Raw genomic sequence first — 13,095 nt, forward strand, 5'->3', positions numbered from 1 at the left:
ATTTGCGCATGGATGTCATACCAGTGTAGTATCAAGAATAATTTAGTTAGAAATCTGCACACGTCAACACAATATTAACACTAACATGGTCACAGCCAACGCCTAGCTAACAAGTACCACATAGTTGGGACCACCATCACGCTCAATTTAAGCTAGTAAAGGTGGTAGGAATCGACAAGCTGAGTAAAAACTAAACATCGTATGCCCACCAAGCAGAACTTACCGATATTAAACATCTCTATTAACGCATTAAGCCCAAACTGTACTGCGACACAGGGGCAAACTAAACAGGCAAATGGACTCCACTCAGGGGCAAACTAAACAGGCAAATGGACTCCACTTATAGTCAATCGAGTGCCCTCCCCAAGGTCAGCTTTCAATGCTCATCATACTACTGTAAGCCTATCTACTCCATAGTCGAATGTGGCTACCACCATGTATTCTACAGGTAGTACATGTAGTAATGACTCCTGCTCTATTAAGGGTTAAGGGTTCACACTAGGGCGGCAAACATGTGAGCTTACTGTACTTCCACAGCACAGTCCTACACTATGTAGGTGTCCCCAGTTTGAATTGGTTGCCACAAATCTTGTACTATAACAGTTAAATACCATTGTAGAGCAAGGTGCATCGTTAGTGTGTCGGTTTGATTCCAAGATGCAGACGGCATAGTCCGCGTTTCGAGCCTAGCTTCGACCATTTCTTTTTGCCATGATTATACTCGGGTTGTTTTTGTGACCCTCCTAATTTTGATTTGTTTGTATAAAACAGTTTTATACCTATAAAAATTGAATTCGAAAGGTATTAACCACTTGGCTGTTTAGGGTATTTACAATCGACCTATGATCCGGTTAATGGCATGAAACATACTTCGAAGTACATTTTTACCTTGATTTGGTACGATAAACATCGTCGAATTTGGCCGAACGTCCTGCGGAATATACGGAAGATGTGGGGTTGCGAGGTATACGGATGGTGAAGTACAAGTGCAACGATGCCAAGCTCATGTTTGACCCCTACGGATGCGAAGGCTGATGGACGAAGAAGATCCCGACATTGCCATTCAGTTGGCGTCAAAACGCCTCACCAACTGTTTTTGTTACTCGCAAGCTAGGCGGCAATCCAAATGAGTTGTTGCTGCCATTTTTGTATCGTGATGACGAGTCGGACGCCTTCGACGATGGCGAGCAGTCTTCCGGTGACGATGATGACGTGGACGGCGACGACAGCGAACAGACCGAGCTAATACCCCCTGTAAAGCGCTCTATTTCCGCAGTGTCTGATGACGCCGACTTAGAAGCACCCACACCAAAGCGTCCAGTACCATTGAATGATGATGTCATAGTTGGATGACGCTTGACCAGAATGGCAAAACAATTGCTTTAATAGGAGTAACACATTTGCTTTTTACGAAGTTGTAAACTCTTTCGAGTATATTTTACCACTCTGGTCCAAAATAGTTGTCATGTTAGACTTCAAAATGAAGTATTTTGTCCTAAACTTACTCGTTCTCGTATGATAAGTTATCGAACTTGAAAAATGGCCTTCAAATTGGCAAAATATTCAATCACCCGCCAGAGAATCAAATCTTAACTTTAAACCTCCCCATCTCGCCCACTTGTTCATCTGGTTGCTGTAATGCCCTTGAAGCACTTCCAAGGCTTTCTCGCTTCTATGATGTTGTATTTATGATCAAACATGCTCAAAAGACACCATACGCCATACGTGACCGTACAGTAGCACCTTCGGTAGACGGCTGTCGACGACGAAATCGCACCTGAGGCTAAACGATGCCTAGTTTAGCCATTTGAACAAGCTACGGCACTGTATTCCGCGAACGGCGGCCTTTACCTTCCGATTTACTTGTTGTGGTTGATGTCGCTTGAATATTTTAAGTATAAATATGCTTTAATCATATTGAGGTTTGTATAGAATATACTAAACATGTATACAAGTGGCTAAGTGATTTGTATTTAGTATACACATTACAAGTCAAATAAAACTGCACCTTCGAAAATATGCAACAGGACAGCTATTTTGGACCAGAGTACAGTACAGTAGTATACTTTTTGTACAACTGTTATACTGTATGTTGACTAATTGAGTTTGGATTATTATTTTTAAGACATTCCTCCGCGAGGGCCGATACTAGAACCACATGTTATGGAACAGCTTCACCAATTGTAAAGTGCCGCCCGACCAGGGGCGGTGTGTAATCTTCGGTTTTTTCTTGTGCTTCGACCGAGCTTCTTCGAAGTCCGGTCCTCGTCTTCGTACGCAGCCCTTGTTATCCGGATTCCCCAGGGGAGGGACAGATAAATCCGGGGAAACCGGGGATCGAACCCTCGACCTTTGAGTTAAGAAACCGATGCTCTTCCACTGAGCTATTTTCCCTCGCCCACAACTGTTATATGTTGAACTACTTCTGCAATGGTGAAAGTTCTACGTGTCCAAGAATAAGTTGACTTGTTTGTGAAATTCGTAAGGTGGCTGATTATTCACCAATCAGAGTGCATCATGGTTTCTTTGCCATATCATTGGTCAAGACGATCATTACGATCATTTTTATCGACTTCAAAAATGCAGAAGTACCAAGTTCTCAGCGACTCAAACAACTCGTGCTACCATCAGCTTAATGCTCATGTCAGCAGTTCATCGCACTCTCGAGTACACCAACTAGCATTTTGCCTTAGTGCTTATTGAAGTCGACATTGAATGACGAATGGTCGATGCGAATTTCTCGTTAGGAAGGACCAGCAGTATCACTACAACTTCATGGTTTCGGTGGACTGGGGCCAACACCCAAGGTCCTTCCAAGTCAAAATGAGGAAGTGATGGGTAAAACTACAGTCAGTAAGAATCATATTATCGGGGCATAGTCACCAAAAATTTGACCAAATCAAGTCGTTTGCCCGCGACGTTTCAGGGTTTCAGGATCAACGAGTAAATTGCTGTAAACGACCTATTTACAGTACCAGTAGTTGACGAGCTTGGCCCATGTGATTACTTGGTTTATTCCAAGATGCAAAACTAGTAAGACGACCAAGGTCGGGGGCATGTGCGACGGCACCCGAGCCCAGCACTTCCACCAGAACGCCCACTACGCTAAGAACAACCACTACCTATGCTGCGACAAGACGAGGACCAAGTGGTACTGCATGACCATCGCCCAGGCTCAAGCGTGCGGACAGGAGCAAGGGATCGCATTCTAGTACTGTAGATCACAATTCAAAAGCTGCAGCCTACAGCTAGCAATGTAGCAAAGAGAATAGAACGATGCTATTGACCAGTTATTTTCACTATTCTATCATGTAATTGGACAGAAATTTGGCAAGGCAGTCTGCCTTACGAATTCATCAATAAGATGCGTTTAAAGGAATTTAAATTACTCCATACAAAGATGAAGCTTCATTCAATAAATTTGAACTATTTCAGATCGATTTATGGAATTCGTAAGGCATCCTTGCGAGCCTACTAAAACCTACTGTTTCACCTTACGAATTCTGTATTATGTGTAATGTCTAGCTATTGTATAATATTCACAACACTATATATTTTAACAGTTATAGAAATACTAATTATAGTTGTGTAATGTCTAGCTACAGTTTATTGGACCCTTTACGAATGCAATACGAATCCCTTTATAATCCGATTTTGTGTTATATTGGTTTTAGACGGGCTATCCATTTCACTCTCGGCAAACCAGCCACACGCACGACCGCCCTGACCAGCCATACGCACGACCGCCCTGGACAAGTCCGTTGTACAGCACGCCATCTGCAAGGTGCAACGTCACTTTAGTCATTCAATCGTGCAATAAGCGAGCTATGTATACTGCAGTCGATCCATACAAGACACAACTCAAGGTGCACAAGTGCCCAAGCGTCAATGACCAAGACATGACGTTCCCCGTCAAGATGGCACTCACGACCGCGACCGGACTTTTCCAAGGTACAGCGGCGGCAACCGTGGCCGAGAACGGACCATTCACGGACGTGGTGGCGGCTGCCATTCCCGTGACCGGGCCATTTGAGTGCACGGTGGCGGCTGTTCGTGACCGGACCATTGTTGAGGTTAGCTGAGTCAAAAGGCAATGGTAAACACACGTATAAACCTTTATTATGGAGCTGTGATGTTGTGCTTCTTTATTAAATCGTACACTGTGTGGTAGGATATGTCTCTTTGTAGGGGAAACTCCAGTGGCTGCTGAAATTGCTGTCCAGATGCTTCTCATTCCTGTCAGGTACACCTTGCTTCGCTGGGCCACCGTCATGTTGATTGCAAATTGCCGAGTTGTCGTTGTGATGTTCAAAATTAAATTAATCACTGCTGTGGCTTTGGAAAAGTTGACCCTGTCGCTGTTTCTGGGGAAATCTTTTCGCCTCAAGGTGCGAAATGGAGGAGTATTGTGGGCTTCGCTTTCACTCCACCACAGAGTCCACAAATCGAACGTTTTGGTGCTGGGGCATACCAAATTGTTTGTCCTTTGGACTTGAACGTGTTGGTTGGGTCGTTCATCATGTCGAACTTCGGGAGTGATCGTAGACTCGACCAGGGGTGTACTTGAAGACGCCGACTTCAAATCCGCCAACAGTTCATGCCGAAGGAGCTCAAACGAAGCGTGCATCATCCCAATTGTTACTGGGGTTGAGTCACTTGTTGGGGCCCGACCGCTGATCGCCATCGCCACACTTTCAGGAATATTGTCGATTTTGTCAAACATGTTATTTTCAAGTGTTTTAAACCCAGTTTCTAATTGGTCCAGACGGTCAACCAGGGTTACGTGTGGTGGCACACCAGTCGCAACCATTCCAGTAGCACGATTGACCATGACGCCACCATGAACTCGTTTGGACAGGCCAATTAAAAAACCAGAGCGCCAAATTGGGGACAGAAAGAGAGGGTGGTCAGGACTCAATGCCATTTTCAACCAGCTGTGGTGGAATGCCAGTGACGCCAATAGGTATGGCAGCACACATCGGAAGCATGCTGGATAATCCGTGGAGTACCCAGGCACTACCGTCTCCCATTCACCAAGTGACAGAGCAGGTGCTCCAAAAAATATGCGGTGGCAACGACGCAAATGTGTTTGATGTCAATGGCAAACCTATAACTCATGAAAAAATCGAAGTCATAATTTATAGTCCAAAGTTTGAATAATTTGTCCTATACCTGTCGCAGCACGTCCAACAAATTGGTCGCCACCAGAGCCTTCAAAAATGTACCACCCTTGCACACTTCCAAGGCTCCATCCCGCACGAAGCCAAATCGAGACTACCTGTGGCCCACCCGGTGAGTTGGACAGTGCTGTCGCAACACCTTTTCGGAACGAATGGGTGCCAATCTCGGAAATGGCCATCCCCATTGCCAGTATTTCTGCTTCGTTCACAGAACAGACTTTAAGCAGCCACCTCGAAAATCGGGTTTGGGCCGTTGCTCCAAAGACCAATTTCGTTCGCTGGCCAGTCGTTAAACTTCTCGTAAACACAATCATCGCAAGGCTAAATTCAGAGGTTGCACATTTAATATCACGTAAATCCAAATTAAATCATGGAACAGACCTCAGAATTGGGCACACTGCCGGACTCGTGGGATTTGCGTAAACATGCTTGGGAAGCAGAGCAGCGCCTTCTTGGTCACTTATTGTCCGGCCGAATTTGATCAACATTGCATCCCCTAATTTTAATCGGTTTACATATGAATTTACACTAATATAAACCTACCCTGCCACGTGATGTTGTCGAAACGAATTGACGCTGTTGAAACTGAACGCGCCATCAAATTCCAACAAAACACGAGAAACGTATGAGTGTTGATTGCCAGATTGTAGTCCGTTGTCGACGACAACGCAACGTTTGCCAAATAGGAGTAACCTAAAATATAATATCGAAAATAATTATTAAGGAAAAAAAATTCCACAGCATAAAACTAATTTACCGTCCACAGACATCGGTAATTTGCCTTCACCGATGGGCATGACACCATCCTCCTTCAGTTGTGCTATGTGCCGTTTGTACCCGTTTGCAAAGTCTACAAAAATTTAGGCCCATTTAAATCGATTAATTTTCATTTTCCTCAAGACTTAAAACAAACCTTTCAGTCGCGATTCCAGATCTTCGTCCATGGTGACGTTCGCCTCCTTGTACAGGAATTTCAGCGCACTCTTGGAGGTCCCGATGGTGGAGAAGGTGTTGTATTGCTTGGGCACAAGCGCCTCGCCACGTGTATTGCGCTTGATTGATGCGTAGTCTAAATACATTTGGCAGATATTGCTGGGCAATGGTAGCTGGATCGTGGTGTCAACCACGAATGACGGGTACTCTGTGTGCAGCCAACGCTTAAACCTTTCCAGGATAGCGAGGTATTGGGCCCTTGTGTCATCTACAAGACGCATAGCGACCACTCGATCCCCTGCAACTTCTACATCACCATCTGTGTGCTTCCGCTTTGTCCTGCCCATTGCTGATCGCAAAATGGATCTTTCAACATTCCGGATATCCAAGGCAGCTACATAATTCGTGAGGATTCGTAAAAGGGTACTATTTTGTGGATACAATTTTTATATTACGAAAGACAAGACTAAGTCAGAAATAGATCCATGATATTTGCCTTGTACGAATCCTGGAAATTCGTGACGCAACATATAACCGGACAAAAAAGTTCGTGATCGGTCTCACACCATTCGTAAAAGGGTACTATTCTATATTATTTATACCTACCTATATATATGTTTTAAAAATTATAGAAATTCTAGTTATATTTGAGTTTTGTAAAAAAATAAGTAGTTCACTATTCAAAAGTATTGACCAGCAACTGGAAAGAAATTTCCGCCAACATGAATGATTGCGACATAAAGCTAATCAAAAGAGCTCACATTCCACTTCATTTGCACACTTTGCATCCCGTTGTCAATGCGCGTCACTTCCATCATCGAATACCTGCAAAAGCAGCATGCTGTGGACCAAATTAACATCGCCGAATGCCTCCTCACGCATGGGGACACCATCGACGCCATCCTGGAAGAGTCTGGATGTGATGGTTTTAAAACCTTGTGCAACTTCACCAGTGCCGAGTTCGGGATCCTTTACGGGACAGTTCAGAATGTCCTGACTACGTGCTAGACTGCTTGTTGTCACCAACCAGTCCGAAGGATGCGTTTTTTATGACGTTAACGGTCCTAAAGCACTATCAGACGTGGGAGATGCAAGCAACGCACTTCAAGTTCAAGGCCCCCACGTTCCAAAAGCTCATCACCTTGGTGATCGCAGTCATCGAATCCATCTTTTTCCGTCACTTCGTAAAGATGCCAAGCATGACTGACCTGCGCAACAAGGATGCCGTCTTGCCAACTACCCCTGTGCCCTCTACCCAACGGATGTGAATTTCTAACCAGCTGAGCGTCCGAAGGGCCGCTTTAACGAATAGCGCCACTACTTCAGTGGCAAGCACAAGTTGTACGGGTTGAAGGTCGAAGCGTCGGTGTCAACCGAGATCCTCTGCGTGGACATGAGTGCCCATCTCCCAGGGTTGATGAAAGACCTGACCATGTTGATGGACCGTTTCACCGTCCACCGCATGAGCTTGGCCAATGTGGAGACTGAGATGGCCATAAACGACGTCGGGGAAACCTTCGACGACCAAATCGGCTACTCGACTGGCTTGGTCACCAAGGGCTACGTTGGCATCATGCATCATACTCGGAGAATCCATTCAAAGAAGAAGCCTACCGGTGGGGCGTTGGACACCGACGACGTCAACAGAAGCAAGCGCGTGTCCTCGGACAAAGTCGTGGTAGTATGAGAACTGCTTTGATCGCGTGTGTCAGCTATGGAAGGTGTCGTATGCAACGTTTACCTGGAACCACATCTTCGACGGGTTCCTGCGGTTGACCTTTACGCTGACCAAGCATCAGGTAACCTTGATGCCCCTTCGTTCAAACGACGGCGCCACGTACCGCTCAGTCCTGGCTTGTTACCAAGCCATGTCCAAGACGTACAGTACATCGACAGGCGCAATGAAACTCAACGGCGCTTCCCGTCGCCATCGTGCGGAACGAGTCCTCAAGGGGAGTGCGATTCGACGCCGCATGTCTTCGCTGAATGATTCACCATACATTCGCCGGCTTCCATCGCAGAACAACTCTCCATCCTTGCGTTAGGTACCTCGTATGAGTCGGATGCATTTAAATGTGAATTTAAAAATAATAATAATAACCGCTTTTGACTTGCACATAAAATATTTAAATTAATACTGTACTCACTGTCAAATTGTATTTTGTGCAGTTTGGTTCCACCTGCTCAGTTGTTTCCACATTGTCCTTTGGCGGTATTGTGGAAAAGAGGTGGTTGCTGATCAGGTCAACACATCCAAATCAGCAGGGATTACGTTTTCGAAATGTGCTCTCGGCTGATTAATACGTCGCTGACCACCGGAAACCAACAAGTACTTCCAGAGATAAGACCTATCTTCCGAAAAATGTGACCAATTAATTTAGAGCCTGTTCCAAGTAGAATTGGAAAAAAACGAAAAATGGGGTGACAAAATATTTCATCCCATTTTCAACCCATTCTATGACCATGATTGATTGGACATAAATCATTAGACTAAGATGCATGCTGATTGGTCAATAACACAGTGTTGTCGGCGATGCACAGAAAGGTGTGGCGGGTGCAGCGCTGGTGGCGCGTGAACCATCCGTCGTATGTGCCGTCGGACTTGACTTGCTGCCACGTGGTACTGGGTACGACAACAGTGTTGATGCCAGGGGCGCGGTTGCTACGTTCGTCGATCGAAAGGCGGCGCCAACGACAGCAACTCACGCTGCAGTGGTCGAGTCCATCATGTCAAATTGAAAAGTTGGAATGGGATTGGGATCAATGATTGGATAGTGGGCATCCATTATTAGCCAGTCATTGGCGAAATAGCTGAGGTGCCCAAAATGGGATGAAATGGGGTCATGTACCCCATTTTGAAAAATGGATTTTGTAATGAGTTGGAGAGCGTTTTGATTGGATAATGCCCATTTTGAAAAGTACTTGGAACAGGCTCTTATTAATAGATACCTAGTACCAGTACTATAGTAGTACTAGTACGTAGTAGTTGACAAGCTTGGTTAATGCCAAGATGCAAAACTATTACTACTCTGGTCCAAAGTAGCTGTCGTGTTGCATATTTTCGAAGGTGCGGTTTTGTTTAACTTGTAATTTGTATACTTAATATAAATCATTTAGCCACTTGTATACATGTATAGACAATATGGCGGATACGACAAATCCATCCGACAATAATCTGATTGGTTGATACGATAAAAAGAAATGGAAATTTGGATTGCGATCCAAGAAGTAGAGGGGATACCCCCTCTACTTACATTGGTCCGCCAGGTTTCCCTATTGGGCATGAACCCTCACAAAATAATGGTACCGGTCATTGCAATTGGCCTCAAGTTCAATCCCCGCCAAAGCCACAATTTTAAATGTATGACTTCAAATTCAAAGTCTATTTGCATAATATTCAACCACTTCCTACGTCTAACCTCATGAAGTGCCTTTGCGTAGGAACTTGTGAACCCTTGATATGAGGCTTCGAACGGTTGGTAAGTTTGGTACTTGCTAAACGCCGTTCCCAGTGTGAGACGTTCAGAGTACTTCTTCCTGTCCATGCGAATCATTTCCTTTGTGTAGTCCTTGAGAGCACACACAAGGCCAATGGCGGGGTCTGCGACGAACCATTGCTGCCATGCCTTCAGTGCCGACCGCGCCGTAGGTACTGACTTCTGAGCCACAAACTGATCCATCGAGCTCTGTCGCATAGTCGTCGTTGTCCTAAGGCTGCCGAGTGCACCTTGGCTGTGCAAGTTCTTGGCCAGCGCTTGGCCAATATCGTCAACAGAGAACCCCAAACCGACCGGCACTGCAACACTGCCGGTCTGCCATTGTATGTGGTTGGCATCGCTTCCGGTACGAAGCAGATTCCTTGGGTCGATCTGATACGGTACTCACAGCATGTCTTAGCATCCGCATATGGTATACGGTACTCACAGCATGTCTTAGCATCCGCACCAAGCCATCAACTCGCGGAAGTTCAAGCGTCGCTCCTTAGACTCGAAGACGCGAAAAAACGTGCCGCCTCGACGAAGGCTGTGCAGAGAAGTGCCGATCGGAAGGCTCGGGGTACGCTGGACGACGTCGACGAGAATTCGACGCAGGTTGGCTTGATTGAGGCCCCGGTTCTAATCCACTCTTGGTACTCCATACTGCTGGTCCACAAAGTTGGGAAACACAAAGGTGCTGCTGCTGATGTTGACGCCGGCACTTCTCACCTTCGCAATGTACTCGTCATAGAATCCACAGACCCGCAAGCATGGAAAGGTCGTCTCGTCCACGAGATGGTATACTTGGCAGTCCTCTTCCACATTCGCCTTTTTGTGCCAACGGAGACGAACGGACAGGTATCGTCCTTTTGCATCGCCCACGATGTCGACATCATTCCAACGCAGAGCCAAGACTTCGCTGACACGGAAACAACAGATGAAGGCAACCGCAAGGAGTCGGAGCATATCGCCAACGAATGGGTGGAGGTGCGCCAGGGAGTTCATGAGTGTCGATAGCTCGTGCACGGAAAGTGGATGCGCCTTCTTCTCTTCGTCCACATTGTGTTGCTTGTTGTACTTCTGTAAACCAACGATGTAGCGGCGGGTAGCTGCGTCTTGGGCTGGGTTCGGTGTTACCCCCATTGCAGCAAAGTATGCGACAAGAGCCGACTTGGCCAAGTCTATGGTGCATGATTTACGTCCTTGTGTGTACATGTGGTGGAAGAAGTCTGTGCACTCCTCCGTGCCTGCCTCTCGAGGACCAGCTCCGCTTTTGATCGATTGAAGAAACGCAACGAACTGATTCTGATACGTTTCGTAGGCACGCCTCGTTGACGCCCCGTGAAACGAATCTTGGATGGTCTTCTTTGACGCCACCGTGGTCGGCTTGGTCTGCTTATTCGCCTTGGTCGCTTTGGTCGGCTTGGCTGGCTAGCTCGGCGCCATTTTGGAAAGTGGTGGTCGTTATAAAACTGCTCTCTTTGTGATTTCAACCAATGAAACCATGTTATTCTCAATGTTCTCTGATATGTGAGTGAACGACATCGGGATCGACCAATCCAATGCTTCAATTATACATTGTCCAATCATCTTTCAAGTTCATGTCGTTTCACCAATAACCACTTGAGAATTTGTCGTTTACATGTCGGATGCCACCTACATGTCTCAATATTATTGAAACATATTTTTACTGAAGCATATCAAGTGACATCAACCACAACAAGCAACTCGGAAGGTAAAGGCATGCCCTCACCGACATTCGCGGAGTATAGTGTCGTAGCTTGTTCGAAAGGCTAGAACTAGGCCTCGTAAACTCAGGTGCGATTTCGTCGTCTACAGACGCCTACCGAAGGTGCTACTGTACGTTTGGTAACTTTTGAGCATGTTTGATCATAAATACAACATCATAGAAGCGAGAGAGCCTTGGAAGTGCTTCAAGGGCATTACAGCAACCAGATGAAAAAAGTGGGCTAAATGGGGGGGTTAAAGTGAACGTTAAGATTTGATTCTATGACGGGTGATTGAATATTTTGACAAATTTGAAGGCATTTTTCAACTTCGCCAAGTGTGAATTTAAAGTACCCAATCAAAGAGGAGATCTTCAGCTTGGATTTACAGTTACATCAAGTTTTGGACAAAATACTTCATATGAAGTATTTTGTAACATGACAGCTATTTTGGACGAGAGTGTTAATAGCAGGGTATCACGACTTTTTACACTGGGGGACTGCCAAAACGAGAACACCCTTTTTATATTATTCTCATCCGGATAAGCCCCCATGTTTAATCATGATGACAAGCTGCGTCGCGCACTTGGAGGACCGACAATCTTGCATCCAACGAGCTTCAGTCGACAAACAAAACTGCAAAACAAAGTAGAAATGCAGCATAAATGAGAGCGACCCGTAGCAAATTGGTGAGACGGTTTTGACCTCTCCGCAATTTGCAACCTGTATTATAAATCGAGAAATGTCTCATTTGCGAGCGATAGCAAAATACAGCTGTAGTACACTGTATGCGGAGGTTTTGACGTACCGTAGTGGTGGACGTCCTCCATGGTCGCTGCACTTCCTTTTCCATACTGAGTATGGTAAGTCCATGGCACAACATTCTCCGTCCACCATCTTCGTTGCGGTCCACCGCCTTCCACCCGCCGAGTGCGAGATGGCGGGTGGTGGAGTGCAGGGTGCACTCCACCGTTTGCAATCGTATATGACGGATGGACCAGCGGCTCGACTCACTACGTCGCTATGTTCGCTACAGTCAACGAAGGAATGGTACGCCATCGAATTTCAAAAATTGACAACTGTATATTTGACCAATAATATTCAAACACAAAAATAAAGCCTTCTGATTGGCCGTATTATTATTCTCCCGCCCGCGCGATATTTTTTTGATTTGCATGATCACTCGCCTCTCATTTCGAACAACATGAACTCGACGCTTCGAAAGTCAAAGCGCTGTTACAGTGTGGCAGTCAAGCTTGATATGCTTGGACGATTGGAGACTCAGACCGACAGCCAGGTTGCCAAAGCCACGGGTATATCTCGACGCACTATACGAGGATGGAAAGATCAACGCGACGAAATCCTGGCTTACACTGGAAACAAAAAACGCATGAAAATAAGCCCCGGTGGACGTTGCGAGATATTCCCCGACCCTGATGGACTCCTCGAGTTCATTACGGAAATGCGAAACAAAGAGCGAGCCCTGACAACGACTCATATCATCAATTGGATTAAACGTCACCAAGCGCAATGGCTACGACTCTATCTCAGTGGCAAGCAGCCCGGCACCGGCTACAATAGCCTCCTTCGCCTTCTGCAGTACTTTTGTAATCGCAAGGGCTTTACTCGGCAAAAGTCCAGCAAAAAGAAACGCACGAAGACTGTCTTGATCGAGGTTCGAGACGAGTTTGCAAGGGAGTTCCATAACTCGTACCGAGCCTTCGACGCGTCTGCCATCTACAACGTGGACGAAACTGGCTTCTACTACGACATGCCACC

The 13,095-nt window shown here is 46.0% G+C and overlaps 4 protein-coding genes and 1 pseudogene across 5 annotated transcripts; 2 read left to right on the plus strand and 3 right to left on the minus strand.

The window, feature by feature from the left end:
* Window positions 1-2,322: 2,322 nt before the first annotated feature.
* H257_17629 lies at window positions 2,323-2,394 on the minus strand (annotated as a pseudogene). Its single transcript has one exon. The product of its transcript is annotated as a tRNA-OTHER (tRNA).
* Window positions 2,395-3,056: 662 nt separating this feature from the next.
* H257_17630 (hypothetical protein) lies at window positions 3,057-4,677 on the plus strand (the record flags this gene model as incomplete). The annotated part of the gene is made up of 4 exons (XM_009846494.1): window positions 3,057-3,181; window positions 3,675-3,784; window positions 3,841-4,073; window positions 4,546-4,677. 4 exons carry the CDS (start codon window positions 3,057-3,059, stop codon window positions 4,675-4,677), a joined length of 600 nt encoding a protein of 199 aa, XP_009844796.1.
* An 885-nt stretch (window positions 4,678-5,562) lies between these two features.
* Window positions 5,563-6,394, minus strand: H257_17631 (hypothetical protein; the record flags this gene model as incomplete). Its single annotated transcript, XM_009846495.1, has 3 exons — window positions 5,563-5,639; window positions 5,938-6,030; window positions 6,094-6,394. 3 exons carry the CDS (start codon window positions 6,392-6,394, stop codon window positions 5,563-5,565), a joined length of 471 nt encoding a protein of 156 aa, XP_009844797.1.
* Window positions 6,395-6,911: 517 nt separating this feature from the next.
* On the plus strand, window positions 6,912-8,158 carry H257_17632 (hypothetical protein; the record flags this gene model as incomplete). Its single annotated transcript, XM_009846496.1, has 4 exons — window positions 6,912-7,038; window positions 7,122-7,357; window positions 7,426-7,791; window positions 7,826-8,158. 4 exons carry the CDS (start codon window positions 6,912-6,914, stop codon window positions 8,156-8,158), a joined length of 1,062 nt encoding a protein of 353 aa, XP_009844798.1.
* A 445-nt stretch (window positions 8,159-8,603) lies between these two features.
* H257_17633 (hypothetical protein) lies at window positions 8,604-12,169 on the minus strand (the record flags this gene model as incomplete). Its single annotated transcript, XM_009846497.1, has 5 exons — window positions 8,604-8,775; window positions 9,606-9,971; window positions 10,059-10,174; window positions 10,247-11,020; window positions 12,125-12,169. The coding sequence occupies 5 exons, from the start codon at window positions 12,167-12,169 to the stop codon at window positions 8,604-8,606; spliced, it is 1,473 nt and encodes a 490-aa protein (XP_009844799.1).
* Between the last annotated feature and the right edge of the window lie 926 nt (window positions 12,170-13,095).

The sequence above is a fragment of the Aphanomyces astaci genome (genome assembly GCF_000520075.1).
Source record: "Aphanomyces astaci strain APO3 unplaced genomic scaffold supercont1.112, whole genome shotgun sequence".
NCBI lineage: Eukaryota > Oomycota > Saprolegniomycetes > Saprolegniales > Verrucalvaceae > Aphanomyces > Aphanomyces astaci.